Source organism: Trifolium pratense, linkage group LG3 (assembly GCF_020283565.1).
Source record: "Trifolium pratense cultivar HEN17-A07 linkage group LG3, ARS_RC_1.1, whole genome shotgun sequence".
Lineage (NCBI taxonomy): Eukaryota > Viridiplantae > Streptophyta > Magnoliopsida > Fabales > Fabaceae > Trifolium > Trifolium pratense.
In genome coordinates, this window is record NC_060061.1 from 18,195,604 (window position 1) to 18,223,301 (window position 27,698).

General features: G+C 33.3%; 4 protein-coding genes and 1 long non-coding RNA gene across 5 annotated transcripts; 3 read left to right on the plus strand and 2 right to left on the minus strand.

The window, feature by feature from the left end:
* The first annotated feature begins 1,858 nt into the window (after nucleotides 1-1,858).
* LOC123918475 (isoflavone-7-O-methyltransferase 9-like) lies at nucleotides 1,859-7,747 on the plus strand. Its single transcript, XM_045970537.1, has 3 exons — nucleotides 1,859-2,832; nucleotides 2,978-3,260; nucleotides 7,638-7,747. The coding sequence occupies exons 1-3, from the start codon at nucleotides 2,071-2,073 to the stop codon at nucleotides 7,655-7,657; spliced, it is 1,065 nt and encodes a 354-aa protein (XP_045826493.1). The 5' UTR covers nucleotides 1,859-2,070; the 3' UTR covers nucleotides 7,658-7,747.
* On the minus strand, nucleotides 6,182-20,721 carry LOC123918476. Its single transcript, XR_006812786.1, has 5 exons — nucleotides 20,547-20,721; nucleotides 20,118-20,216; nucleotides 19,472-19,635; nucleotides 8,899-9,035; nucleotides 6,182-7,101 (listed from the first exon to the last, which is right to left on the minus strand). It is a non-coding gene; the product is annotated as an uncharacterized LOC123918476 (long non-coding RNA).
* LOC123918474 (isoflavone-7-O-methyltransferase 9-like) lies at nucleotides 16,106-17,617 on the plus strand. The gene is made up of 2 exons (XM_045970536.1): nucleotides 16,106-16,992; nucleotides 17,168-17,617. The coding sequence occupies exons 1-2, from the start codon at nucleotides 16,231-16,233 to the stop codon at nucleotides 17,468-17,470; spliced, it is 1,065 nt and encodes a 354-aa protein (XP_045826492.1). The 5' UTR covers nucleotides 16,106-16,230; the 3' UTR covers nucleotides 17,471-17,617.
* A 2,061-nt stretch (nucleotides 20,722-22,782) lies between the features above and the next one.
* LOC123918477 (probable glucan endo-1,3-beta-glucosidase A6) lies at nucleotides 22,783-24,586 on the plus strand. The gene is made up of 3 exons (XM_045970538.1): nucleotides 22,783-22,873; nucleotides 22,956-24,260; nucleotides 24,376-24,586. The coding sequence occupies exons 1-3, from the start codon at nucleotides 22,828-22,830 to the stop codon at nucleotides 24,411-24,413; spliced, it is 1,389 nt and encodes a 462-aa protein (XP_045826494.1). The 5' UTR covers nucleotides 22,783-22,827; the 3' UTR covers nucleotides 24,414-24,586.
* A 526-nt stretch (nucleotides 24,587-25,112) lies between these two features.
* LOC123918478 (histone H3.2) lies at nucleotides 25,113-25,773 on the minus strand. The gene has a single exon (XM_045970539.1). The coding sequence runs from the start codon at nucleotides 25,673-25,675 to the stop codon at nucleotides 25,265-25,267; it is 411 nt and encodes a 136-aa protein (XP_045826495.1). The 5' UTR covers nucleotides 25,676-25,773; the 3' UTR covers nucleotides 25,113-25,264.
* Nucleotides 25,774-27,698: the final 1,925 nt, after the last annotated feature.

Below are 27,698 nucleotides of genomic sequence, written 5' to 3' on the forward strand. Positions count from 1 at the left end.
TTGATCACCACCTTTCAATTTATCTTTTTCCTTCCCTCTCCATCTAAATAAATGGCTAACAACAATTTACCCTAAATTAACGTGAAAGAATCCTCTCTAGTAGCTTAGACGTGTGAATATTTTATGGAATCTATTATTTATATGTTTAGGAGTTTCTCTCTCATAGTCTTATTTCTATGTGGCACCATTTTATTGATCCATGTCTTATGTGGCATTCTAATATTTCTCCAATTCCTATGTGACTAATAGGGTTGGGAATAGGCCAGGCGGCCTACAGGGGCCTTCAGGGGCCTGGTCTGATTATTAAAAATGACAGGCTTAGGCTTTGAAAACGGCCTGTTTACATAAATAGGCCAGGCTTAGGCTTCTAAAAAGGCCTACGAAGCCTGATAGGCCGGCCTGTTTATAATAATAATTATTTATATAATATTATTATTTATATCTTATAAAAAAAATATTATTTATAATAATTATTATTTTTCGTAATCGTATTTGTTATTTTATTAGTTTTTAATTATTGTGTTAATCATATTATTAGCTTTTTCTTAATGTTGTAGAAATTATAAAAATTTAAATGTGAACTTTTTAAGGCCTGTTTAACCTATTTAACAAAACTATATAGAGAAGCTTTAATGTAACACAGACTTTTAAACAGGCTACAAGGTCAGGCCAGACTTTTAAAAGGCTCAGGCCAGGCCAAAAAAAATAACATTTAATAGGCCGCAGGCCAGGCTCAGGCCTGAAAAAAAATCATAGGCCAGGCTTAGGCCTGTCAAGGCCTGGCCTGGCCTGGCCTGTTCCCAACCCTAGTGACTAACTATGAAGGCCTTTGCAATTTCTCTAATACATGATGATATCATTTTACTTAGAATCTTTGGCTAATTTGGAAATTCAATCATTTCTCAATTATTGTTTATAAATCGTATTTAATGCACCTATTAAAAATAATTTTAAAAGGAAATAACTCAAATTCAAATATAAATAATTATATCTCATTCTAATATATATATATATATATATATATATATATATATATATATATATATTAATATAATACATAATATTATACATGAATTTTTTTTTTTGTGAAAGTATTATATGTGAAATTTTATATATACCAAACAATGGAGTTTTTTTACGTAATATTTTATATGAAAAGCGGTCTTTTGCAACAAAGAAGGTCAGACCCTTGTTGCAACTACGTGGGATCTTCTTGCCTACAACGATCCTGAGGCTTGTGCGCTCTACTTCTTGGTCTGATTTGCAGCAAATTGTTGCTTTAGACAGATGTTATTCGAGAGTGACTGCAGTAACATCATAAGAAAGATCAATGACCCTAACAATAGAACTAGGTCTTACTTGGGAAATTTTGTTTGGGTTATCAATTTTAATAGGAGTAACTTTCAGGTTTGCCAATTTAGTCATATTGGGAGAAAGGCAAACAGTGTTGCTCATGTTTTAGCTCAAATGGTCCCCTCTGAGCCTAACCGGATCTAGTTAGAGGAGACTCATCCTGACATTGTACCGTTTTTGCCGTTTATTATAATTCAGTTTTCATAAAAAAAAAAATTAAGAAGTAAGACAAAATTGCACAATCGCAATATTTATGCAATTAAACCTAAATAATAAATAAATAAATAAACTTCAACACACATGAGGGAAAACATATGTAAACAAGTCAAACAAATGCAGCGAAAATGCGCACAGATTTCACACGGACGTGTACACTGTAGTTTAACTATTTCAGTGTCAACAAACAACAAACGTGAGTTTATGCATGGCTTAAAGCCTTAAACAAATAGACAATAAATATGATGGTTACACGTCAATTAAACATGCAAGAAGTAGATTCATTTTTCTCATGTCCATATAACAAAACTATTTTATTAAATACTACAGTACGTCAAAACAAAATATACATATTTTATTCAGTTTGTAGTGTCCATTGATGCTTATAAAAGCATACTAAACTTACCAAGTGAAAACATAACATTCACAAATCACAACTATCAAGCAAACTTAACCACTCCATAAACCACACAAAACTCAATTAAATCCAGTAATTATATCATGGGTTCTGAGAATGGGTTCAAAGCAAGTGAGCTCTTTCAAGCTCAAGCTCACTTGTACAATCACATTCTTAGCTTCTTGAAACCAATGTCCATCAAGTGGGTTGTTGAACTTGGTATACCAGATATCATCCACAATCATGGCCAACCCATTACACTTCCCCAACTTCTCTCGGCTCTTCGAATTCCCGAAGCAAAAGCCGCTTGTGTTCAAAGTCTCATGCGTTTATTGACACACAATAACTTCTTTATAATTGTGGAAATTGAAGGGAAAGAAGCGTATGCTCTTGCCCCACCATCAGAACTACTTGTCAAAGGCACTGACCATTGTTTATCTTCAATGGTTCAGCTGATAACAAATCCAAATCTTGTTGATTTGTATAATCATTTGGGTAAATGGACTTCTGGGGATGAGCTCACAATCTTTGAGACTGCATCCGGCAAAGGAGACTATTGGGATTTTATGCATCAGAATTCCACACATTTGAAGTCCTTCAACGAGGCTATGGAAAGTGATTCTCATGTGATGAGATTGGCACTGAGTGATTGCAAGTCTGTTTTTGAAGGCTTAGGTTCTCTGGTTGATGTTGGAGGCGGAACCGGAAACACAGCTACAATCATTTGTGAGACATTTCCTATGTTAAAATGCACAGTGTTGGACCTTCCGCAAGTGGTGGCAGGCTTACCTGGAAAGGAAAATTTGAGTTTTGTTGGCGGAAACATGTTCAAATCTATCCCTCAAGCTGATGCAATCTTACTTAAGGTATGTCAAACTAGGAAATGGCTAGTCAATCAAATTACCTGCTTTCACTCATCTGGGAATATTATATATTGTTGTGACACTCTTCATTAGCTTAACTATTTTATATATTGAGTCTTTCTAATCTTTATTTTGTTTACTCTTGTAGTGGATTTTGCATGACTGGAATGACGATGACTGTGTCAAGATACTCAAAAATTGTAAAGAAGCTGTATTAAGAAAAGGCAAAGGAGGAAAAGTGATCATAATAGATATTGTGATAAATGAAAAGCAAGATAAGCATGAAATGACAGAAGTCAAGCTCTTCTTTGACATAGTTATGATGGCTAGTTTTAATGGAAGAGAAAGAGATGGAAAAAACTGGAAACAAATCTTCACAAAAGCAGGGTTCACACACTATAAAATCTTTCCCATATTCGGTTTTAGATCACTTATCGAGCTTTATGTTTAGTTAAGCCTTACAGCTCTTTAAGAAACAACATTATGTGTATGTTGTCCCAACATAAAGTGATAAGTGGAATCACTTAAGTTTGTATTGATCATTAAGTTTGATTTTCAGCAAGTCTATAAATATATGCCAAGGAGGGTTCTATCTGTTTCTATAACTTTTATCAACCTATAACTAGAAGTAAATAAATTATGCCTTGAATTGAACAGAGCCAGGTATCTTAATAAAGCATTAAACAGACACATAACAATGCCAGGGTATTGAGAATAAAGCATTAAACAGACATACAAATGCCAGGGTATTGTTTAAATAAGCCATTTGCTCAAATGAACCATGTATCCATTGAGCTTTTATAGATCTGCCATTATCTGATGTGTTATAAATTCATATCTTATTTCATCACATCTACTCCATGAGGTGGCTTATTCGGCGTTGCGGTGGCCGGATCTACGCTGTGAGGTGGCTTATTCGGCGATGATGGGTGGTTTCTTTGGAGGCTGTGACGGTGTGTTGTTTCTCTCGTGGAAGAGTTGAGACTTGAGAGAAATTTTATGAGGAGCGCGAAAAGTTGAAAGAGGGAAAACGAAAGATGAAGAGCGGATTAATGAATTTTTGTATAATTTTAACGAGTCATGTTTGGAATCCAATTTTTCTCTCAAAATGCTGGGGTTTCACAGAACCTCCATTAAATAACCCTCACTATCTAGCGAATTTTTTTGTAGTGAAACTATATAAACTTTTCATAACTTATGAGAATGAATTATATGATGTTTTTAGTAGTAATTTAGGGTAGTTTTAATTGCAATTGAAGCACAAAACCAAGCAAATACCTGGAAAAGTGAAGTTACTTGGCTAGAAGCAAGAGAAGTGGAAAAAACATCAAAAAAAGGGCAAAAACGTAATAAACAGCGCAACCATCATACTCACGATGAGATCCAGCGTGGCGCGATGAGAAGGCGGTTTAAACTGAAGAAAATCTGCAACAAATCTTTTCCATTGTACCACGATGACTTGTCATCGTGGCACGATGAAGACGGTTGAAAAAAGCAGAAAATCTGGAGAAAATCTTCCATCGTACCACGATATGATCCATCGTGGCCACGATGAGGCAAAATTACACGTCATCGTGGCCACGATGGGTGCGATGGACACGCAGAAAAGCCCAAAACCCAGCTGAAAAACTATAAATAGAGTCTTCCTCCTTCACTATTATTCATTCCAAAATATTGAGAGTTATTCAATATTCACTCTAGAGTTAGGTGAACTCTAAGGAGGAGGCAAGGAGGGCCAAGGAACTCCAAGGTCAATAAGGTTTTTTTCTCTATTATCTTTGTAATTTAATTTTCCTAGGTTAGGTGGAGTAGGTGAACTCCCTTACGAATGCTTTGTATTGTATAATTTGGTGTTAAATTCAATTGTTCTTACATAAACTCTTTTATTATCCGGTTCTTATTCTTTATTTTAATACTGATCACATTAGAATAAACTCTAAGGAAATTAGCGGGTATCGGATAGGAAACGAAGCTAATTGTCCCGATCGAAGGACGTACACTAGGATTCTCCATGAGACCATTAAGTTCAGTATCTGAGGTTTTAGTGTCGGATTAAAGCTAATAACAAGAACAATCAATTCTACATGAGTTAGGGTGAGGACTAGTATAGGCACACGTGACAACTTGTGAAACCATTGAGCCTTAAGGGTAAGGATACCTAAGTATAAGTAACTACGAAGAAGTGGAACCGACTGGGGCGAGGATAATTATAAACAACGTAAAGGTAACCTATATTAGGCTCTTCTCATATTGTAATAGAAATAGGCAAAGAGTGCTCCTGAACCTATTTTATATAGACTAATCCTAACTGAGGGAAACAATGGAAATTAACCACCAAGCAAGAGTAAGGGAGAGATTCGAAAACACTTAACCACCACCCCGTGTGGACACACACGCACCCTTTTACTTTTATAGTCATTTACTTTCCTGCTATTTACTTTTACCTGCACAATTATCTCTAAACAAATAAAGCGAATGCAACCTCTCTAAACTCCTAAGCGAAACTAGTAATTTTGGCACAATTCCTGTGGATAATGATAACTTATCACTTTATTACTTAATTGCGATTTTGTAGACTTGCAGAGCCACCATCACTAACTCGGGTGTAGAAGCCTCTAGCAATATGGTGTGAAAAAAAAAGAAAGAAAAAAAAAACAACATTGGTGTGAAGTATGGCATGCTAGCAATTTTGCAAATATATATTTATCACTATTTTTTTTTTTGAGCAAATAATTATCACTAATTAGTACTAAGTTAAATTTACTTAGTTTATAATTTCTTTTAAATAAAAAATCGAATAATTAGAACATTTTAATTATAATATATTTGAAAACATACATGAGAAAATAATCTTAATAAAACAAATCTATTGATTTAATAAGTATTAATAATATTTTATAACAAATTTTTAAATATTTTATTCAAAATAATTATTTTACCTTAATATAATAAAGAATTTAAATATCAAACAAAAGTCAATGAACTTATAAGAATATACAAATATTTTGCAAGTTTAATTTCCAATAAAAATCACGTTGCTAATTTAACTTTATATTAAATGATGTCTAACAAGAGAGCTAAAATCAATTATAAAGAATAAGTAGTGAGACAAAAAAAAATTGGTTTAAAATGTTTAGCTTGTAGCGAGACAAAATTGTATTTATGCAATTAAACCTAAATAAATAATAAATAAATAAACTTCAACAACCTTAGTAAATAATAAATAAATAAACTTAATAAGTAATAAATAAATAAACTTCAACAACCTAAATAAATAATAAATAAATAAATTTCTTTATCAAAAATAAATAAATAAACTTCAACAAACATGAGGGAAAACTTATGTAAACAGTCAAACGAATGCAGCGAAAAGGTTTTACACGTACGTGTACACTGTAGTTTTATTAAATACTACGTCAAAACAAAAGATACATATTTTATTCAGTTTGTAGTGTCCATTGATGCTTATAAAAGCATACTAAACTTACCAAGTGAAAACATAACATTCACAAATCACAACTATCAAGCAAACTTAACCACTCCATAAACCACACAAACTCAAATATTAAATCCAGTAATATTATATCATGGGTTCTGAGAATGGGTTCAAAGCAAGTGAGCTCTTTCAAGCTCAAGCTCACTTGTACAATCACATTCTTAGCTTCTTGAAACCAATGTCCATCAAGTGGGTTGTTGAACTTGGTATACCAGATATCATCCACAATCATGGCCAACCCATTACTCTTCCCCAACTTCTCTCGGCTCTTCGAATTCCCGAAGCAAAAGCCGCTTGTGTTCAAAGTCTAATGCGTTTATTGGCACACAATAACTTCTTTATAATTGTGGAAATGGAAGGGAAAGAAGCGTATGCTCTTGCCCCACCATCAGAGCTGCTTGTCAAAGGCACTGACCATTGTTTATCTTCAATGGTTCAGCTGATAACAAATCCAAATCTTGTTGATTTGTATAATCATTTGGGTAAATGGACTTCTGGGGATGAGCTCACAATCTTTGAGACTGCATCCAGCAAAGGTGACTATTGGGATTTTATGCATCAGAATCCCACACATTTGAAGTCCTTCAACGAGGCTATGGAAAGTGATTCTCATGTGATGAGATTGGCACTGAGTGATTGCAAGTTTGTTTTTGAAGGCTTAGGTTCTCTGGTTGATGTTGGAGGCGGAACCGGAAACACAGCTACAATCATTTGTGAGACATTTCCTATGTTAAAATGCACAGTGTTGGACCTTCCGCAAGTGGTGGCAGGCTTACCTGGAAAGGAAAATTTGAGTTTTGTTGGCGGAAACATGTTCAAATCTATCCCTCAAGCTGATGCAATTCTACTTAAGGTATGCAAAATTAGGAATTCAATCAAATAACTTTCAATCATCTAACTATGCATATGAATTTATGATTGTTGTAACATTATTCATAAGCTTATATTTAAAACAATAATTAACTTATAAAAAAGCTATATATTATTGAGCACTCTCTAAATTTTTTTGTTTGTTTTTTACTCTTGTAGTGGATTTTGCATGACTGGAATGACGATGACTGTGTCAAGATACTCAAAAATTGTAAAGAAGCTGTATTAAGAAAAGGCAAAGGAGGGAAAGTGATCATAATAGATATTGTGATAAATGAAAAGCAAGATAAGCATGAAATGACAGAAGTCAAGCTCTTCTTTGACATAGTTATGATGGCTAGTTTTAATGGAAGAGAAAGAGATGGAAAAAACTGGAAACAAATCTTCACAAAAGCAGGGTTCACACACTATAAAATCTTTCCCATATTCGGTTTTAGATCACTTATCGAGCTTTATGTTTAGTTAAGCCTTACAGCTCTTTAAGAAACACTTTTGTTTGTATTGATCAATAAATTTGATTTTCAGCACGTCTTTAATTTTGAATTTATCTAATTTCAGCAAGTCTATAAATATATGCCAAGGAGGGTTCTATCTTTGGTTTACGATGAAGTTGAGGATCGAACCTACGTCCTCTAGCATACGACCCAAATCTCTCACCACTAGACCAAACCTAGTGGCTTAAGGAGGGTTATATCTGTTTCTATAACTTTTATCAAACTATAACTAGACGGAAATAAATTATGCTTTGAACTGAACAGAGCCAAGTATCTTAATAAAGCATTAAACAGACATACAGATGAACCATGTATCCATTGAGCTTTTATAGATATGCCATTATCTGATGTGTTATAAATTCATATCAATCTAATTTATTATTGTACTTGCTAACGAAAAGGAATGAACTTTGGCCTAAAGTATACTGTTAAGTTTATTTAATAATATAATAGTATTATCATGATAAGGTTTTGCGGAACAAAAAGTTCAACTTCTCAAAAAAAAAATCAATTAAGACCAAAAGATGGTATGTGACCGAAGAACTCACTTTCTATTAACCTTTTTGTCAGTTTTTTAAGCACTAAATGCAAATGTCTTCAGTAAGTACACGATACAATAAACTCTAATAAGGTCTGCTTAATGAAATACAATATTAAGCAAGAAAAGTAAAAACTTTAAGGCTTTGTTTGTGAGTTGGATTTTGGAGGGCTAGGTCTATATATATTCTGATGTATAGTTAATATTTTAAAATAATTGAAAGAAGGCGTAATAAATGATCATATAATACTTCAATCGGCGTAGATTAGTTTGAAAAACATTTTAGGCGCAGATTATTTTAAAAAACATTTTATAGTGTTCTTAATTTAAAAAAGTCCTCCCCTCCAAAAACCAACTCGCAAACAAAGCCTAAGATAACTAGAAGTTTTATAAATAAATGTTCTAGCTAGTGTCTATCAGGCGAAAAAGGAAAATAGCTAGACATGAAATGATTTTCAGTAAACATTTAATATACTAATTCTCAATCCCTCAAAACAATAATAATATTTTTCCTATATCTTACAAGAAAATAATGTCACCTAAGAATCTGTTGATGGTTTCAGTAAATGATAGTGGTAATCAATCATTGATTTTAGCAATTACTTTCAGTTTCCGTTTATATGGACTTTCTTTATCTGAAGATTAAGATGAATGGAGATGATCAAGAATACCTGTTTAATAGAATATACACATAGCTCTACAACAGAAATTTCAACACAACCTTCTCATCTGTCATCACATTATAGGTCAAACATGTGTCTACAAGAGCTTCCATGGCATCATTCTTCAGTGTTGATCATTTACCACTCTGAAAACATAAGATAGAAACAGAAAGATTCATAAAAAAGAGGATGTATGAATATTATTACAGTATTGGCATACATATGCATTGAAATTCATATTACTGTTTTGTTATTGCTGAGATTCAAAAAAATATTTTAACTACTTACCATTTTTTAAGAGCCATAAATGAAGTTTGTTTTAGTTTGGTCTTTTAACTATTACAAGTTGTAAGAGCTTTCATTTTACATGAAGCAGTTCATCAAAAAGCAGTAAACCAAGTCTCTAACTAATTTATCTCATTTGGAACTTTTATCACTGAGAAACAGATTAGTTACCTTTGAAAATCAACTTTATATGAAATATTGGGAGAATAAATGTGTACATAATTTTATAAGAATCATGGAATAAGAATGTTTCTTCGGAGATTGTAGCTTTTTCTCAGTTACTGTTCATGGATAGGTTATTAACAAAAATTACTTTTCATAGGATAAATTTTGAAAGGGAAGGTTACTAATAATTGACTAGTGCACACATTTAGATTGAATCATCATACATAAAAAAATATAATAGAAGTTATACCAACTCAAAAGTATAAGAAATTTGAGTCTTTATTTCTAATTCTCAACATGAATTGAAGTAAACCAAATTAATGGTTAATCTAACTTTAAATGCAAAATAGAGGCCCATGAGGGATCTAGCTGTTTGTTCTTTGTAGGCTTTGTCAACCTATAACTAGAAGTAAATGAATTATTCTTTGAATTGAGTCGAGCCAAGTTTCTTAAAAAAGCATTAAATAGACATATAAATACCAGGGTATAATAATTGAAACAAGCATTTTGCTAAAAATCAATAACCAAGTATCCGTTGATTGTTTATACTTCTGTCATATACGGTTTTCCTAAGGGATATTCACCAAACTACCATTACCTGATGTAATAAATTGATATCAATCTAAACTTGTTATTGTACTTGCTAATGAAAAATAATGTACATTTGTCTATGTTATCAAGTTCATTTAGTAGTATTAAAGTACTATCATGATAAGATTAAGCAGCATAAAGAGTGAAACCTATCTAAGAATATTTCTGTTAAGACCTGAAGAAGTTTTGTGACTGCAGAACTCATTTTCTATTAGATTTTTTATAACTAAATGCAATGGTCTTCAACAAATATATAATGCACTAGACTAAATTCTTAAAAGGTCTCCATAATGAATTTAAAACTAAACAGTAAAATCATTTAGTTAACTACATTTTATAACTGTTCTGGTGTCTAAACTCTAAACACAATAAGTATTAATTCTCAGTGCCTTAACAAATTATTCACTATAGAAGACACAAAAACTAAGTGCATGTTTGGTATCATGGTGGATTAACCGAAATCATGGTGACACCGTGATTTTGTCAAACTTACCGTGAATCCAATCATGCACTAAATAAACCATTGTATTTGCAAGAGCTTTGATGGCATAATCATTCAATCTAATAGCACAAACGCCAAATAGTACTGTAAAGTGTGTAGTATCCGATTAACTTAAGGCTGATAGAAACAGGGATAAGAGATGGGCCTCGATACTATGAGCTTTGACACTAGGCCCAAACCAAGAGAAGGGCATAGAGAATGATGACGTGGCCAAGTGAGGCATGGTGTGTATGGGATTATAGCTATATAAGTGGTGTCAGTGATAGAGAATAATCATCGAGGAATTCTGTTATTGAGTGGGATCACTTTTAGTGATTTGGGGCACTCAGTGCTTTGGGGCTAGTAGACTCTCTACTAGTTTGTTATTTCCTTTATTCTGTTATCTTCTATCTTGTAATTGAAACTCCATTAATAGCAATTGCAAGCTTTTCTTCCATTCTACTTCATTATTACTGTTACATTCATTTTCATAATTCATAAACCCATCAATTGATCCGACCTGCCGGATCCATACCACCCATACCCGATTCACCATAGGTGCGACAAACACGATGGGAGATAGCATTAAGTTGTTGGTAGAGAAGTTGATAGAAGGGAATGCAAAGATGCTATTGCTATCAAAACAAATGTATCAACAGACTCTCGGGTTGAAGGAAGAGATCGGAAGGATGAGAGAAGAGATTCAAAAGGTGAAAGAGATAGAATCTGAATCGCTGCAGAATTTAAACGATTCAGAGCAATCATCGGAGCCGTCAAATCGGAAATTGCAGAGCCACAAAGAATCGATGGATGGGCTTGATGCAGCAATTGAGAAGAAAGAATCAGATAACAGAGAGGTGAGTGTTAAGGTAAATCAAGTGGTGGTGATCGATTCACCGCTATCGCCGGAACCACCAGATGTGGAGATTAATACGCATCACGTTGAGATTAAGTCGTCGGGCTTTGATCAACATGCGAAAGTTAGTTCACGGCGAGAACCGCCGGCTAAACCACCAGATCGAAGCTTAGCTTTGGATATGGGTGGATATGCGAGAACGGATGCAGAGCGAAGGAGGATACAAACAAATTTACTCAGGCCACCGCCTTCACCAGAACCACCAGACACCGATCGATTGACGACGGCGCTACTACGGCAAACGTCACTGCACAAGACGTCGTATCTAACCGGAGGAGTATATGAGTATTTGTGTGTCATCGCTTTGGATGGAGAGAAGGATCCAGAGGAAATAAGGGTAAAACTGGCATTTGATGATAAAGTAAGGTTAAAATTGACAACTAATGAGTTGGGTATCATTTTAAACTTAAAAATGGGCCAGATAGACAAATATATGCCATCCATTCTGCCCAATCACAAATTGTCACATGTGTCTTCATCAGAGCAGCACACATCTACTCTTCTCTCATATGAGTCATCCAAGGCACCTGGTATGTATTCCACTCACACAATGCAATGTGAGTTGTTTATAATGAGATTTATAAAATGGGCTGTAGTAGGAACACTGAAACTGGCCCAATTTAATTGCCCAATGATTCAGAAGGAAATGGTTATAGATGACCCAACACGAGATTTATTTGGTATTGAAGTTCTCACTACTAAAGATTTTCTGGTGGGTGAAGGATTGTTACCAATAACGTGGAACTCCTTTATCAGTGAGTATGTGCAACAAGAGAGGTACGTGGAAGTTTTTAAGTACTTCAAAAAGATACAATGTGCTGATTCACATATGTTGTTAAGTGGAAATGGGACACATGAATATGTTAGGTGGATTTGTGTTATTAGAGATGGAACTACCAACATCACAGCTGGTGGTGATCTCATGAATTTGAAGCTGAGAGAAGCATTTTCTGGGCGTGTTTTTTGGTTTATGATGCTTCTCCAGTGCCTGATTGGTATGTACTACAACTGTGATTCTCTAATTGGTGTGAGAAAATTGTTTGAATGGTTAAATGTGATAGGAACTATATCATGGAATTCTTTGATTTCCAACAACTATGTAGGATGTGAGAATGTTTTTATAGTTTTGAAACAAATCTCAGCTCATAAGTTTTTTGAGTTAAGCTCGCATACTGATTCAAGGGTACCCTTAAATTGTTGTGGAAAATCTTATGTTCCACCAACCAATCTGAGTATTGGTTTAGAGACTATCTCTTATTCACTTGAGTTGATAAATAAAGTTATGATAAATTGTATTAAGCAAATTATCAAACTGACAAGTTTGAACAGGCTATTGGGAATTGAAGAGAATGCAGCATTGACTATATGGGATGATACAAATGACTTTGATTGTCTCTTAGCTAAAGATGTGACTGATGACATATATTTCCCTCTGCTTATATTAGAAACTAACTGCAACATGGCTCCTTATGATGTTTATCGGTGGAGTGAAAAGGAAGAGATAAATCAGGGGGTACTCTGTACTTTATATGCACATGGTCTTTGGTATGTTGTTTGGCCTTCAAAGCACACTGTGGAAGGATTGAATGAGCAATGGGGTGTCAATGTTTGTTTTGAGGAGTTGTTTGATTTAACCATTGTGAAAATTATGTCATTGTCTTCATCATTGGGGATCATACAATGGGATCCAAGGAAGCCCAATATTCCTATGCTAGTTAGTACTCATGAATGTGGCTGGAAAAGTTTTCCATCATTATACAGTTTGCAGAATTTTTTTTATGATAGAGGGAAGCTTTGTGAAATTCTATTTGATGCTAGAAACCACAAGTTGTTAGAAACCACAGTTTGTGTTCTTTCAAGCTATAATTTACTTAATTTAGTATATGACAGAGGGAAGATTATGCTCAAAAGCATTTGGGTGGTGGTGCTTATGTTGGTATATGATAGAGGGAAGTTTTGCCACTTAAGCATTTGGGTGCAAATGATGTCCGACCTCAGTAGCTTCAATGGTTTGATTCTTATGTGTTTCTCAAGTGTATTGAAGGGCCTCCTAGCAGCAAGAAGAGTAATAGAAACCTCTCTCAACCTTGAGGACAAGGTTGTTTCTAAGGAGGTGGGAATTGATAGAAACAGGGATAAGAGATGGGCCTCGATACTATGAGCTTTGACACTAGGCCCAAACCAAGAGAAGGGCATAGAGAATGATGACGTGGCCAAGTGAGGCATGGTGTGTATGGGATTATAGCTATATAAGTGGTGTCAGTGATAGAGAATAATCATCGAGGAATTCTGTTATTGAGTGGGATCACTTTTAGTGATTTGGGGCACTCAGTGCTTTGGGGCTAGTAGACTCTCTACTAGTTTGTTATTTCCTTTATTCTGTTATCTTCTATCTTGTAATTGAAACTCCATTAATAGCAATTGCAAGCTTTTCTTCCATTCTACTTCATTATTACTGTTACATTCATTTTCATAATTCATAAACCCATCAAAGGCTCTGTTTGGATAACTTAAAACTACGGGAGCAAAACGGAATGGAACAAAATAGAACGGCATATGATTTATAAATTAGAAAGCCAGCTATGCTATTTATCATAGTTGTTTAACTCCTAATTAAAGATATACTCCTAATCATATATTCATAAGATTAAATCAGTAAATACTAAATACTAAAAACAAGTGAAGCATTTTTTTTTCTTTATGTGAACCTGCAAGATCATAATTTGTAAGTGTTTAATAAAAATGCAGAATGGTGATAACAGAAAGAGAGATTCGTCCTGAGAAATCAAATAAATGTGGGAAATAGGATTAGGAACACAGAGAAAATGCAAACCATTGAAAGTGAAGCTCCACGGCTGTTGGCCAGCATTGCGTACGAGTGGCGAGGGGAAGCTAAGATGGCGGAGGAGGGTGTCGCCGCCGAGTACGGTTGGTGGTCTGGATTTCGATTTGCGGGGGATGTCACAGTTCGGATGCTGTGTTTCATTTTTCCCGAGTTTTTTTTTTTTTTTACTTAATCATTTTTATGAGTTTTTTTCTTTCATCCTAAAATAGTAAATAAAAACAATTTATATAATAAATAATACTCCTAATAAAAATTATTCATCTTCATGTGGTGTTTTAAAAAAATAAAGTGTTTTTTAGAAAAGAAAAAGTTAAATTGCATTGTTTATCCTAACTTTGATAAATTTGTAATTTTTGCCTCTTAATTTTTATAATAATATTTTTTGTCTCATAACTTTCACAAATATACGATTTTATCTACTGACTCAAGTCAACGAACATATGACAAGTGACTCACATATCACATAACGTGAACAATAATTTATATCACGTCAACACATGTAGCAACTCGTTATCGTTTACAGTATCTTATTTCATCAAACTATATAAACTTTTCCTAACTCAGGTGTAGAAGCCTCTAGCAATATGATGCGAAAAAAAAGTAACATTGGTGTGAAGTATGGCATGCTTGTAATTTTGCAAATATATATTTATCACTAGTTTTTTTTTTTTGAGCAAATAATTATCACTAATTAGTACTAAGTTAAATTTACTTAGTAAGCAATCAATCTTCTGCTAGTAAGCACACTGATCCTGACACTAGCGTGGACAATATCTTTCGGGATACACAAGGTTGTGCTCTTCCTTTAGTAGTACAAAGAGATATACAACTCATACGGCAAGCGTGGGCAGACAAGGGAGAGCAAGCACAAGAGCAAGAGTTCACAACAGTTGTATCGAAGCAACGGAAAAAGAAAAACAACAGATTAGCCAACAACGCCTATCAACATTACCAAACCCGGTCCAAAGGTGCCCCGCCGGTATGAGGTGTCGGTACACTGAGTTTGGAGATATGAAAGATAAGTCCTTAATGTGGTGGGTGTTTGGCTTCCACTACATGATAGATGAGTCTTTGAGGGACATTTTAGAATCTCCCTGTTCTCGTTTTATGTAGGTTGTTTCACATGTTCTTCGGGGTTAGGCCTAGTCCCCCCCTTGTATATATATTTTTTCCTTTATTTATTTATATATGAGCTATGGGCAGAGGAGGGGAGTGATTAGGGATGCCAACTTCGTTGGTTTACTTAGTTACTCCCTAATGTCAGGATGCTCTTAATTCAGTAAAAAAAAATTTACTTAGTTTAAAAAAAAATTTAAATAAAAAATCGAATAATTAGAACATTTTAATTATAATATATTTGAAAACATACATGAGAAAATAATCTTAATAAAACAAATATATTGATTTAATAAAGTTTTAATAATATTTTATAACAAGTTTTTAAATATTTTATTCTAAATAATTATTTTACCTTAATATAATAAAGAATTTAAATATCAAACAGAAGTCAATGGACTTATAAGAATGTACAAATATTTTGCAAGTTTAATTTTCAATAAAAATCACGTTGCTAATTTAACTTTATATTAAATGATGTCTAATTGACTTACATTTAAAGTGGACTAGCAAATGGAAAAACAAGAGGGCTAAAATCAATTATAAAGAATAAGAAGTGAGACAAAAAAAAATTGGTTTAAAATGGTTAGCTTGTAGCGAGACAAAATTGTATTTAATATTTATGCAATTAAACCTAAATAAATAAACTTTAACAACCTAAATAAATAATAAATAAATAAACTTCAACAGACATGAGGGAAAACTTAAGTAAACAGTCAAACAAATGCAGAGAAAATGCGCACAGATTTCACACGTACGTGTACACTGTAGTCAAAACAAAAGATAAATATTTTATTCAGTTTGTAGTGTCCATTGATGCTTATAAAAGCATACTAAACTTACCAAGTGAAAACATAACATTCACAAATCACAACTATCAAGCAAACTTAACCACTCCATAAACCACACAAACTCAAATATTAAATCCAGTAATATTATATCATGGGTTCTGAGAATGGGTTCAAAGCAAGTGAGCTCTTTCAAGCTCAAGCTCACTTGTACAATCACATTCTTAGCTTCTTGAAACCAATGTCCATCAAGTGGGTTGTTGAACTTGGTATACCAGATATCATCCACAATCATGGCCAACCCATTACTCTTCCCCAACTTCTCTCGGCTCTTCGAATTCCTGAACCAAAAGCCGCTTGTGTTCAAAGTCTAATGCGTTTATTGGCACACAATAACTTCTTTATAATTGTGGAAATGGAAGGGAAAGAAGCGTATGCTCTTGCCCCACCATCAGAGCTGCTTGTCAAAGGCACTGACCATTGTTTATCTTCAATGGTTCAGCTGATAACAAATCCAAATCTTGTTGATTTGTATAATCATTTGGGTAAATGGACTTCTGGGGATGAGCTCACAATCTTTGAGACTGCATCCAGCAAAGGTGACTATTGGGATTTTATGCATCAGAATCCCACACATTTGAAGTCCTTCAACGAGGCTATGGAAAGTGATTCTCATGTGATGAGATTGGCACTGAGTGATTGCAAATCAGTTTTTGAAGGCTTCGGTTCTCTGGTTGATGTCGGAGGTGGAACTGGAAACACAGCTAAAATTATTTGCGAGAAATTTCCTATGTTAAAATGCACAGTGTTAGACCTTCCACAAGTTGTGGCAGGCTTATCAGGAAATGAAAATTTGAGTTTTCTTGGCGGAAACATGTTTGAATCTATCCCTCAAGCTGATGCAGTTTTACTCAAGGTATGCAAAATTAGGAAATGACTAGTCTATCAAATTACTTGCTTTCTGCCATCTAACTAAGAATATTATTGTTGTGACATTACTCATTAGATTAATTACTTGATATAATAATTGATACACAAAAAAACTACACATTGAGTCTCTCTAACAGACTTTTATTTTGTTTCACTTGTAGTGGATTTTGCATGACTGGAGTGATGATGACTGTGTCAAGATACTCCAAAAATGCAAAGAAGCTGTATTAAGAAAAGGCAAAGGAGGAAAAGTGATCATAATAGATATTGTTATAAATGAAAAGCAAGATAAGCATGAAATGACAGAAGTCAAGCTCTTCTTTGACATAGTTATGATGGCTAGTTTTAATGGAAGAGAAAGAGATGGAAAAACCTGGAAACAAATCTTCACAAAATCAGGGTTCACACACTATAAAATCTTTCCCATATTCGGTTTTAGATCACTTATTGAGCTTTATGTTTAGTTAAGCCTTACAGCTCTTTAAGAAACAACATTATGTGTATGTTGTCCCAAAATAAAGTGATAAGTGGAATCACTTAAGTTTGTATTGATCAATAAATTTGATTTTCAGCAAGTCTATAAATATATGCCAAGGAGGGTTCTATCTGTTTCTATAACTTTTATCAAACGATAACTACAAGTAAATAAATTATGCTTTGAATTGAACATAGCTAAGTATCTTAATATTGTTTCAAAAATAAAAAAGTTAAGTATCTTAATAAAGCATTAAACAGATACAAATGTCAGGGTAAAGTTTAAATAAGCCATTTGCTCAAAATCAATGACCATGTATCCATTGAACTTTTATAGATCTGCCATTATCTGATGTGTTATAAATTCATATCACGCTAATTTGTTATTGTACTTGCTAATGAAAAAGAATGAACTTTGGTCTAAAGTATACTATCAAGTTCATTTAATAATATAATAGTATTATCATAGTAAGATTATGCAGAACAAAAGGTTCAACTACTCAAATAATTTTTCAATTAAGACCAAAAGATGGTATGTGAATGAAGAACTCACTTTCTATTTTAACCTTTTTCTTAGTTTTTGAAGAACTAAATGCAAAGGTCTCTTTAATGAAATACACTTCAATAACCAATTTTTTTTTGAAGAAGCTAAATTAGCCCACCCAAATTGGCGCCAGAGAAAATCGAACCTCAGACCTCAAGAGGAGCACACTCCCAAGTCCCAAGCCAATACCAATGCACCAACCCAAGTGGGTTCACTTCAATAACCAATTAGATCATTTTAAAAAACATTTTTCTTAATTTAAAAAAGAAAAGAAAATCCTCCCCTTCCCTCCCCTCTAAAAACCAACTCGCAAACAAAGCCTAAGGTAAGTAGATGTTTTATAAATGAATGTTCTAGCTAGTGTGTGTGTGTGGGTGGGGGGAACGAAAATAGCTAGACACGAAATGCTTTTCAGCAAGCATTTCATCTGTGTTGGAGTTAGCAATAATAATTTTCCATTAATGGAAGAACCAACTGGAAATGTATATAATGAAGAAACATATGATAGAATATTAGTTAATCAGCTTTCAAGTATATTTTCCCAGTGTCAATCTCTTGGGAAAATGTCATGCATAAACATCCTTCACAAAAATTCAAATGTCCTTCTTTTAAGTAAAACTGGAGGGAAAGTACTTAAAGATAGAAATATTCAATCTCTGGCAAGTTATGAATTCCCCTTTTATTCATTGGACAAAAAGGTGATGAATTACAAAGAGTGGGTCCTCAATGAATTATGTAAAAGCATAAAAGTTAGTAAGGATCACTTATGTGGAAGATGTATGCAAGAAAAATCTGAAGCAATTGACAAGTGTAAGGAAGAAAACAAATGCCTTGAAGAAGGAAATGGATCTGCTATGTTACAAGAGTAAAGATGGACGTGGCATACATGCATGAAATACCATTTAAATACAAATAGCATGAATAGTGATAAATAGTGAATCATGCAAAAAAAAATAAAAAATGTGGTGAATAGTGGTTCGTGCAAAAAGAACCAAATGTAATAATGTAAAATAATAGTTTAGGAATTTAGTGGAAAGAGGCCTTTGGCCTATAAATAAAGCCATCTACAATGGTAGAAGGCATTGTGAGAAAAATTCAGCATATGTGTAAGTTTCTTTAGAGAAACTAGGCTAGTCCTCTAGGGTTTAGCTAAAAGCACTGCACTGTTGTGCTTTGCTCTTGTATCTTTGTATCCACTTATTTCAATCAATAAAATTCAGCATTTCACTACAAAATTACTCATTCCACTTAACACTATAAACCCCATGTCAAATTACTCATCTCCATTCAGTATAAGATACTAATTCTCAATACCTCAACATTAATGATAGTTTTCCTATATCTTATAAGAAAATGATGTCACCTAAGAATCTATTGATGGTTTCAGTATATGATAGTGGAAATAAATTACTGAAGAGTGAAGATGAATGGAGATGATCAAGAATACCTTTTAAAACAATATACACAGCTCTGCACTAGAAACTTCAACACAACCTTCTCATCTGTCATCACATTATAGTTCACAGAACTTCGATGGCATCAATCATTCTTCAGTGTCCTTGTGTCTACAAGAGCTTCGATGGCATCATTCTTCAGTGTTAATTTACCACTCTGAAAACATAAGATAGAAACAGAAAGAACCATAAAAGAAAGGATTTATAATGATTAAGAGCAATAAATGAAGTTTTTTTTAGTTTGGTCTTTTAACTATTACAAGTTGTAAGAGCTTTCATTTTACATGAAGATCAAAAAGTAGTAATATTTCTCTAGAGTTTATCTTCACCAAGTCTCTACCTTTGAAAATCAACTTTATATGAAATATTGGGAGAATGAATGTGTACATAATTTTATATGAATTATGGAACAAGAATGCTTCTTCGGAGATTTTAGCTTTGTTTCAGTTACTGATCATGGATAGGTTTTTAACACAATAAGTATTTTTTCCCTATCTCAAGATAATAATAATGTCACCTAAAAGTCATGTTGGCGGTTTCAGTATATGATAGTGGTAAATCAATTATTCATCTTAGCAGTTACTTTCAACATCAATATTCTAGGTTCTCTTTAAGCAAAAAGGAGATGATCAAATATACCTGCTTGCTCAGGACAAGATACCCTTAGCTCTACTCCAGAAACATCGATAATATCTTTCTCTAACAAGCCATTGGCTTTATAAGCCAGAGTCTAGCTCTCTAAATTCATGAGAAAGAACCAACAAAAAAGGAGTATAAGGAATATGACAGTAATTCATTCAAAGTTTCAAACTTTAGACATATCCCTAATCATATAATATTCATAATAACTAACAATGATTATAGATTATTAAATTACTAAATACTAGAAATAAGTGAAGCATTATTTCTTTATGTGGACCAAATAAGTGGGATACTGGGATATGCACATTTTGGTATAATTTCAGAACAATGCACGGTAAGTGTTTGATAAAAATGCAGAATGAGGGATTAGTACTAAAAAGAAATCAGATAAATGTGGGAAATAGGAATACAGAGAAAATGTCAAACCACTGAAAGTGAGCGGAAGCTAAGATGGTGCAGGAGGGCGTCGCCGCCGAATACGGTTGGTGGTCTGGATTTCGATTTGCAGGGGCAGTCACAGACTCACGGTTCGTATGGTGTGTCAGTGTTTCATCTTCATGTGGTGTTTTAAAAAAATGAATTGTAAAAGTTATTTATCAAAATTTATATGGAAAATTTCATAACATTAGTATATAAAAATTAATAAAGAGAAAATTAGTTCAAATTTATCTCATTATTTATTATTATTATTATTATTATTATTAACACGCATTTACAAACTCCAAAAGTTAGTTGATAAAAGTGGGAAGAAATTTCGACCTCTAAAAAAGGTGTTTGAGATAACAAAACAAAAAAAAAAAGTGTTTATGTTCAACCTAACAATATTGTTTCTTTATTTCAAAAAATGTGTTTATGTTCAACTTAGATATTCTATAGTATAATATGTTGAAATAAATTGAGGTCGGTGGGTGATTAAATAATCGTGTTACTAATAATAAAAATATTTTGGTTAAAAAAAGTGTAAAAACAATACTAATGTTTTTAATAGGATTTTGTTGTTTAATGACAAGTAGGATTATTTTTGAACGTAATGACAAGTAGGATTATGTTAGTTGTTTTATCTATATATATAATTCCTAGATAGTTCTCCTACTATCCATCTTAACCCTAATCCACATCACTCATTTACATCCAATTAAATCACACAATAATGTCACATCACTTCCTTATATTATATCATTTTCATCTCTATTTTTTTTGTTTCCACATCACTTCCTTATATTTTTTTCAATATAATCAATATTATATCATTCTCATCTCTATTTTTTTTTTATATTATATCAGTCTCATAATAAATAATAAAGAATTATGCTTCTCCAATTATCCAAAAATTGATGTCACAAGATGTTACAATTTTCTACATTATTATTGAATTATACCTCTCCAAAAATTGATGTTGTGATGTTACATTTTTCTACATTATTATAACATTTCTTAGTGACAATGAAGATGAACATGGTTGGATTCTCTTTCAACATTTATCTCATTTAAATGTCAACCGTTTTCATAGAAACAACAAAAAGTTTATAATTTAGTCACACAAAAAAAATACGAAGATATACATTATTGACTTAATTACATTATAATTTTAGAGAAGAGTGAAAGTTATGCAAAAAGTTAGGTTATGAGATTGAAATATATAATAACCATTATCATTATCATATTTCATTCAATTTTAGTGTGTCGCCTATGCGTTGCACTATTGCATTGGCTGGCACACCCCACCAAAAAAATAAATATATTTCAATCAATTTTGATGGTCCGTACTCATTCTCTATACATATAGGTATATATATTGGTTGGAGGAAGTGATAAGTACATCACTTTTATATTATTATTATTATTATTATTATTTTCATTTTATAATACTTATTGTTACAATTTATACAAATAATTTTTCAACATTATAATATAAAATACCACATAACACCTGTGCATCGCACGGGTGTGGGACTAGTACCTTGCTAAAATTTGAATCATAGACCTTCAACTCATTTTAACATTTAGTTTAACTAGTTCATTCAATTGAGATAGTCATCTCACTGTTAAATTACATTTTTTACCTTAAATTATTTTTTTAGATTATGTGTTTTTAGTTTCATTTTTAGTCTATTATTATGACCTACACAAAACTATAGACAAATTGAAATGCTTTTAGTCAAGCACTTTCGTTTCAAGTGGCTGATGTAAGACATCAAAGAAATCTAGCCAAAAGAGAGAGCTCATTGAGAGTTTAGTTTCATTAGGTGGGTGGAAGTGGAACTAATACATGACCTTGTCTAAATCTACGTGGCACTATTTCATTATCAAGATTTTCATATATTACTAGTAGTAGTAGCTTGTTTAAGTTGTTTCCCCTTCTAAAGTTTGTGACGAGTTAACTTCATTTCTTGTAATAAAGTAGGTTCAGAAACAGGATTAACAATGAAACAAAGAGAACACACCCTTGTTTCACTACTAGTTTAATAATAAGTAAATGTGTGTAATCCATTCATTTCTTTCTTAATTCAGTTGCTCTCTTTGAACAGTAAAAAAATAATGCTCTCTTTTATACCCTCATAAAGATCCTTTCCCAAAGATAATGTGATTTCTTTCTACTACCAATCTCTATTGCATTTGTATAAATTGGTGCTGCTAATATTCTCTTCATCACACTCAATTGCTTAACCATTACTGCAACTGTTGAGAGATAATAGTAGTTTGAGAAATGGATTTTCTAGCTATATTTTTCGTCTGTTTACTTTCATTATCAAGTAAGTTTGGAAAACATACATTCTTTTTCTGTTACAGTATCTTATTTCATTAAACTTTATAAAACTTTTCCTAACTCTGCAGGTGTAGAAGCCTCTAGTAACATTGGTGTGAACTATGGCGTGCTTGGTAACAATCTACCGTCTCCGTATCGGTCCATTGAATTACTAACAGCAATGAAAGCTAGAGGCGTGAAGATCTATGATGCTAACCCAGATATTCTAAGGCTTTTATCAACCACAAATCTCAAAGTTTCCGTTATGATCCCAAACAATGAAATCTCAGGCATTGCTGCAAACCAAAGCATAGCAGATGAATGGGTGAGAAACAATATACTCCCATACTACCCAAAAACCCTGATTCGCTACTTACTTGTAGGAAATGAAGTGCTAAGCTACAATTCAGAACAAGGCCACAAAATGTGGCATGATCTTGTACCAGCAATGAGAAGCATCAAAAGAGCACTTAATTCTCAGAACATTAGAGGCATCAAAATTGGCACCCCATTAGCCATGGATGTCTTAGAATCAACCTTCCCACCATCAAGCGGGACATTCAGATCCGACATAAGAGACAGTGTGATCGCACCGATGCTCAAATTCTTAGACTCAACCAATTCCTTTTTCTTCATTGATGCATACCCATATTTCCCATGGTCACAAGACCCCAAAAATATTAACCTAGACTTTGCTCTCTTCAGGGGAAATTTCACCACGCAAGACCCTGGCAGTGGCTTAATCTACAGAAACTTGTTAGACCAAATGCTTGACTCAGTTATATTTGCCATGTCTAAACTAGGATACTCCAACATCAAGCTTGTAATATCAGAAACAGGATGGCCAAACTCCGGCGACATAGAAGAAACAGGCGCAAACATTTTCAACGCAGCCACATACAATCGCAATCTCATCCAAAGAATGTCAACAAAACCACCCATTGGAACTCCAGCAAGACCCGGAGTCACAATACCAACCTTCATCTTCGCACTTTTTGACGAAAACCAGAAGTCAGGTCCTGGAACAGAACGACACTGGGGTTTGTTACACACAGATGGAACCCCAATGTATGATTTAGACTTAACAGGAAAAAAATCCATCACAGAATATCCAGCATTACCATCTCCAAAGAACAATGTACCATACAAAGGTAAAGTCTGGTGTGTCGCAGCACCCGGAGCAAATGAAATGGAATTAACAGCAGCTTTGTCCTATGCCTGCAGTGTAGCAAACATGACCTGTGAAGCACTTTCACCAGGAAATGAATGCTATGAACCAGTTTCAGTCACTAATCATGCAAGTTACGTTTTTAGCACCTATTGGGCTAAGTTCAAAAGTAATGGAGCTACTTGCTATTTCAATGGCCTTGCCATAGAAACAACCAAAGACCCTAGTAAGTTCCTAATTTTCTCTCTTGATAACCTTATATATAAATATACAATTTCGCAGTTATAATTTGATGTTTGCTTTCAATAAATAACTTAATGTGATTGTTGTTATTAAAACAGGTCGAGCTTCTTGCAAATTCCCAAGTGTAACCATCTAGAGACAGAAGCTTCCTGATCAGAGCAAGGATTATTAAGTTTCAAGAGACTATTATCTTTAGATTTGAATAGATATCATCAACATTAAATTTATCTTTGAAATTAATTGTACTAAACAATAATTATCAAGCATTTCAAGCTTAGGCAATTTGTGTTCATGAATTACAAAAGGAACAACAGACCAAATTGATATAAAATTAGGTTATACAAAGAAAGAAGAATAATCTAGCAATAACAAAAGCCTAATAATTTGAATTGAAAATAATTATGCTAATCAAAATAGTTATCAAGAAATCATGAAATTAGGGTTTAGGAACAGATCTTGACAAGAAATTATTGAACAAAAGACAATTCATTCCATTGATAAAGCATTCAGCACAATTAAGATTCAAGAGACAATTATCTTTTGATTTCAAGATATATAATCAGCAACATGAAATTCGGCTTTGAAAAAAATTGTATTAATCAATAATTAACAAGCTTTTCCACCATAGGCACTGTGTATTCATGAATTACATAAAGAACAACACAGAACAAATTAAGAAAAATAGGTTAAACGAAAGAGGAATAAATGAACAAAAGACGATTAATTCCAGTGATTAATAGTTTGTTTTTGAAAATAATTAGTTTAATCAAACTAGAACATCACAGCAAAATTGAAGCAAAATTAGGGATAAAGAACAGATCTAAACAAGCACGAATTGAACAAAATACGATTCATTCCATTGATTAAGAATTCAGCACAATTACAATATAACAAGATCCATAGGGAAATTGATAACAACGGTTTGTGATTAACTACACATTAAAACTATCTACACAAACCCTAACAGAAAGAAAAACAACAAGATCATCAAGCACGCTCGCCTCTAATACGCCTAGCAAGCTGGATATCCTTAGGCATGATAGTGACACGCTTAGCATGAATGGCGCAGAGGTTAGTATCCTCAAAGAGTCCAACAAGATAAGCCTCCGCGGCTTCTTGAAGTGCCGACACAGCAGAGCTCTGAAAACGGAGATCAGTCTTGAAATCTTGAGCGATTTCACGAACAAGACGCTGGAAAGGAAGTTTGCGGATCAAAAGCTCAGTGCTCTTCTGGTACTTACGGATCTCACGAAGAGCGACGGTTCCAGGCCTGAAACGATGAGGTTTCTTCACTCCTCCGGTGGCCGGAGCAGATTTGCGAGCAGCTTTTGTTGCTAACTGCTTCCTTGGAGCTTTGCCTCCGGTGGACTTGCGAGCGGTTTGCTTGGTACGTGCCATTGAGAATTTCAGAGAAAACAGAAAAACGGTTTATAAGAGATTATAAATTTGGGTGAATGAGATTCTTCAATGGTTTGAGAGTGATGAGATTGAAGTGATGAAGATGAGTGTATATATAGTGCGGTTTTAAAATTGAGAGGGAGTGAGTGGGTTATGATCTGGCCGTTTATTTTTGTTGAGTTATCGACGGGTGTTGTTTGTTTGGAGTTGTTAAAGCACGCGGATTGATGACGTGGCGTGTTGAGGAGTTTGGAGTGTGTGATGATAGTCGTTGATCTGGTTGTTATGAAAGGTTGAGATTGAATTTGATGGATTGACGCAGATCGATGTTTTCTTGGGGGGAAGTGAAAATTGGGAAGGGAAATTTATCTTTTGGCGGGTTTGGAATTATCTTTTTTTGACTGTTTGTTTGGAATTTTTTTTATTTGGGCGGGTTTTTGAAAATGTGTGTTGAGTCGAAAATTCAAATATTTGGGCTTTCGAATTCTTCACAAAACCACAAATCTCAAATGTTTTAATTTAAGGATTTAATTTAATCCTCCAATAATCAAACAATTTTTTTTGGGCAATAATCAAACAATTATCCTAACATGAATTATTTATCTAAAATTTCACTAATTATTAGATAAATCTTTTTTTTTTACTCAATATTTTGTTATGGTCTGTTTGGTCCACATAAATAATTTTCATGTATTTGTACAATTTAAAATTTTATATAGTTTTTTTTGTTAGATGTATCATAAAATTTGAGAAATTGTTATGAATATATAGTTTGGTGTGCACCAAATGTTATAAAATCATGAAAATATTTGATGTTTATAAGGATTAAAAGGTAAATTAGTTTTAAAATACCTCTCTTCCTCGCGTGAACCAAACATGTTTATGATTAAAATCCCTCTTTTGAACCAAACACATATGTAATTAAAAGTTTACCCTCCCTTTCCCTCTATAAAAATCTCTCTCCTCCCCTGCAACTATTTTGAACCAAATAGACCCTTATTAATTTTATTTATAGTTATAATTAGGCTTAATTAGTAAAATGGTCTCTTAAAGACATTTTTGGTTTCAGATTGGTCCCTTAAAGAAAAAAATGTTCAAATAGGTCCCTTAAAGAAAAAAAGGTCCGAATAGGTCCCTTAAAGACATCTCCGTTAATCAGTTTGGTCCCTAAAATGATGTCTGAATAGGATCAAACTGATTAACGGATATGTCTTTAAGGGACCTATTCAGACCTTTTTTTTCTTTAAGGGACCTATTCAGACCTTTTTTTCTTTAAGGGACCAATGTGAAATCAAAAATGTCTTTAAGGGACCATTTTACTAATTAAGCCTTATAATTATTATAACTAAGAACGGAAACAGCTTCAAATTTTGGAAAGACATGGATATGTTCATCTTAGATCATCTCCAATGGTGGTACTTATATTTCTAAGTACTAGTACCTAATAGGTACTCCAATTGGAGCAAAAACAAAATTGTACCTAATAGGTACTAGTTCTACAATAAGACATAGTACATAAATAATTTTTGTGGGACCCATTTAAAATGATGTTAATTTATTGGATAGATGTGCTACTAGTGGGACAAATTTAGAACTTTTGAAGAGGTTTTGGGTTGGAGGGAATGAGTACTTATTATGTACTATTATTAAAAAAATTATAAATGAATGATGTATACATGTGGGACCACTTAAGTACTCGAAAATGAATAGCTCCATTGTGGATGCTCTTAGAAATTAAGTTGGACTTGTCTCTTCTAATGAAATTAATTACCCTGAAAAGTCATTGGATTTGATCTAGTGATGAAAAATTTAAATAGTATGTTAAAGTTTTGGGTTTGATGTTAAATTTCGTTGTAAACAAAAAAAAATAACTACCCTATATGTTTGGACCTTGTACACATTCCTATGCATACTAAATAAACTAGTGATTTTGCTCAGCCTCCTTCTCTTAGCATATCAAATGTGTCACATTGGAATAAAAATTGCATATATAATGATGAGTACTAGTATAATATAAATAATA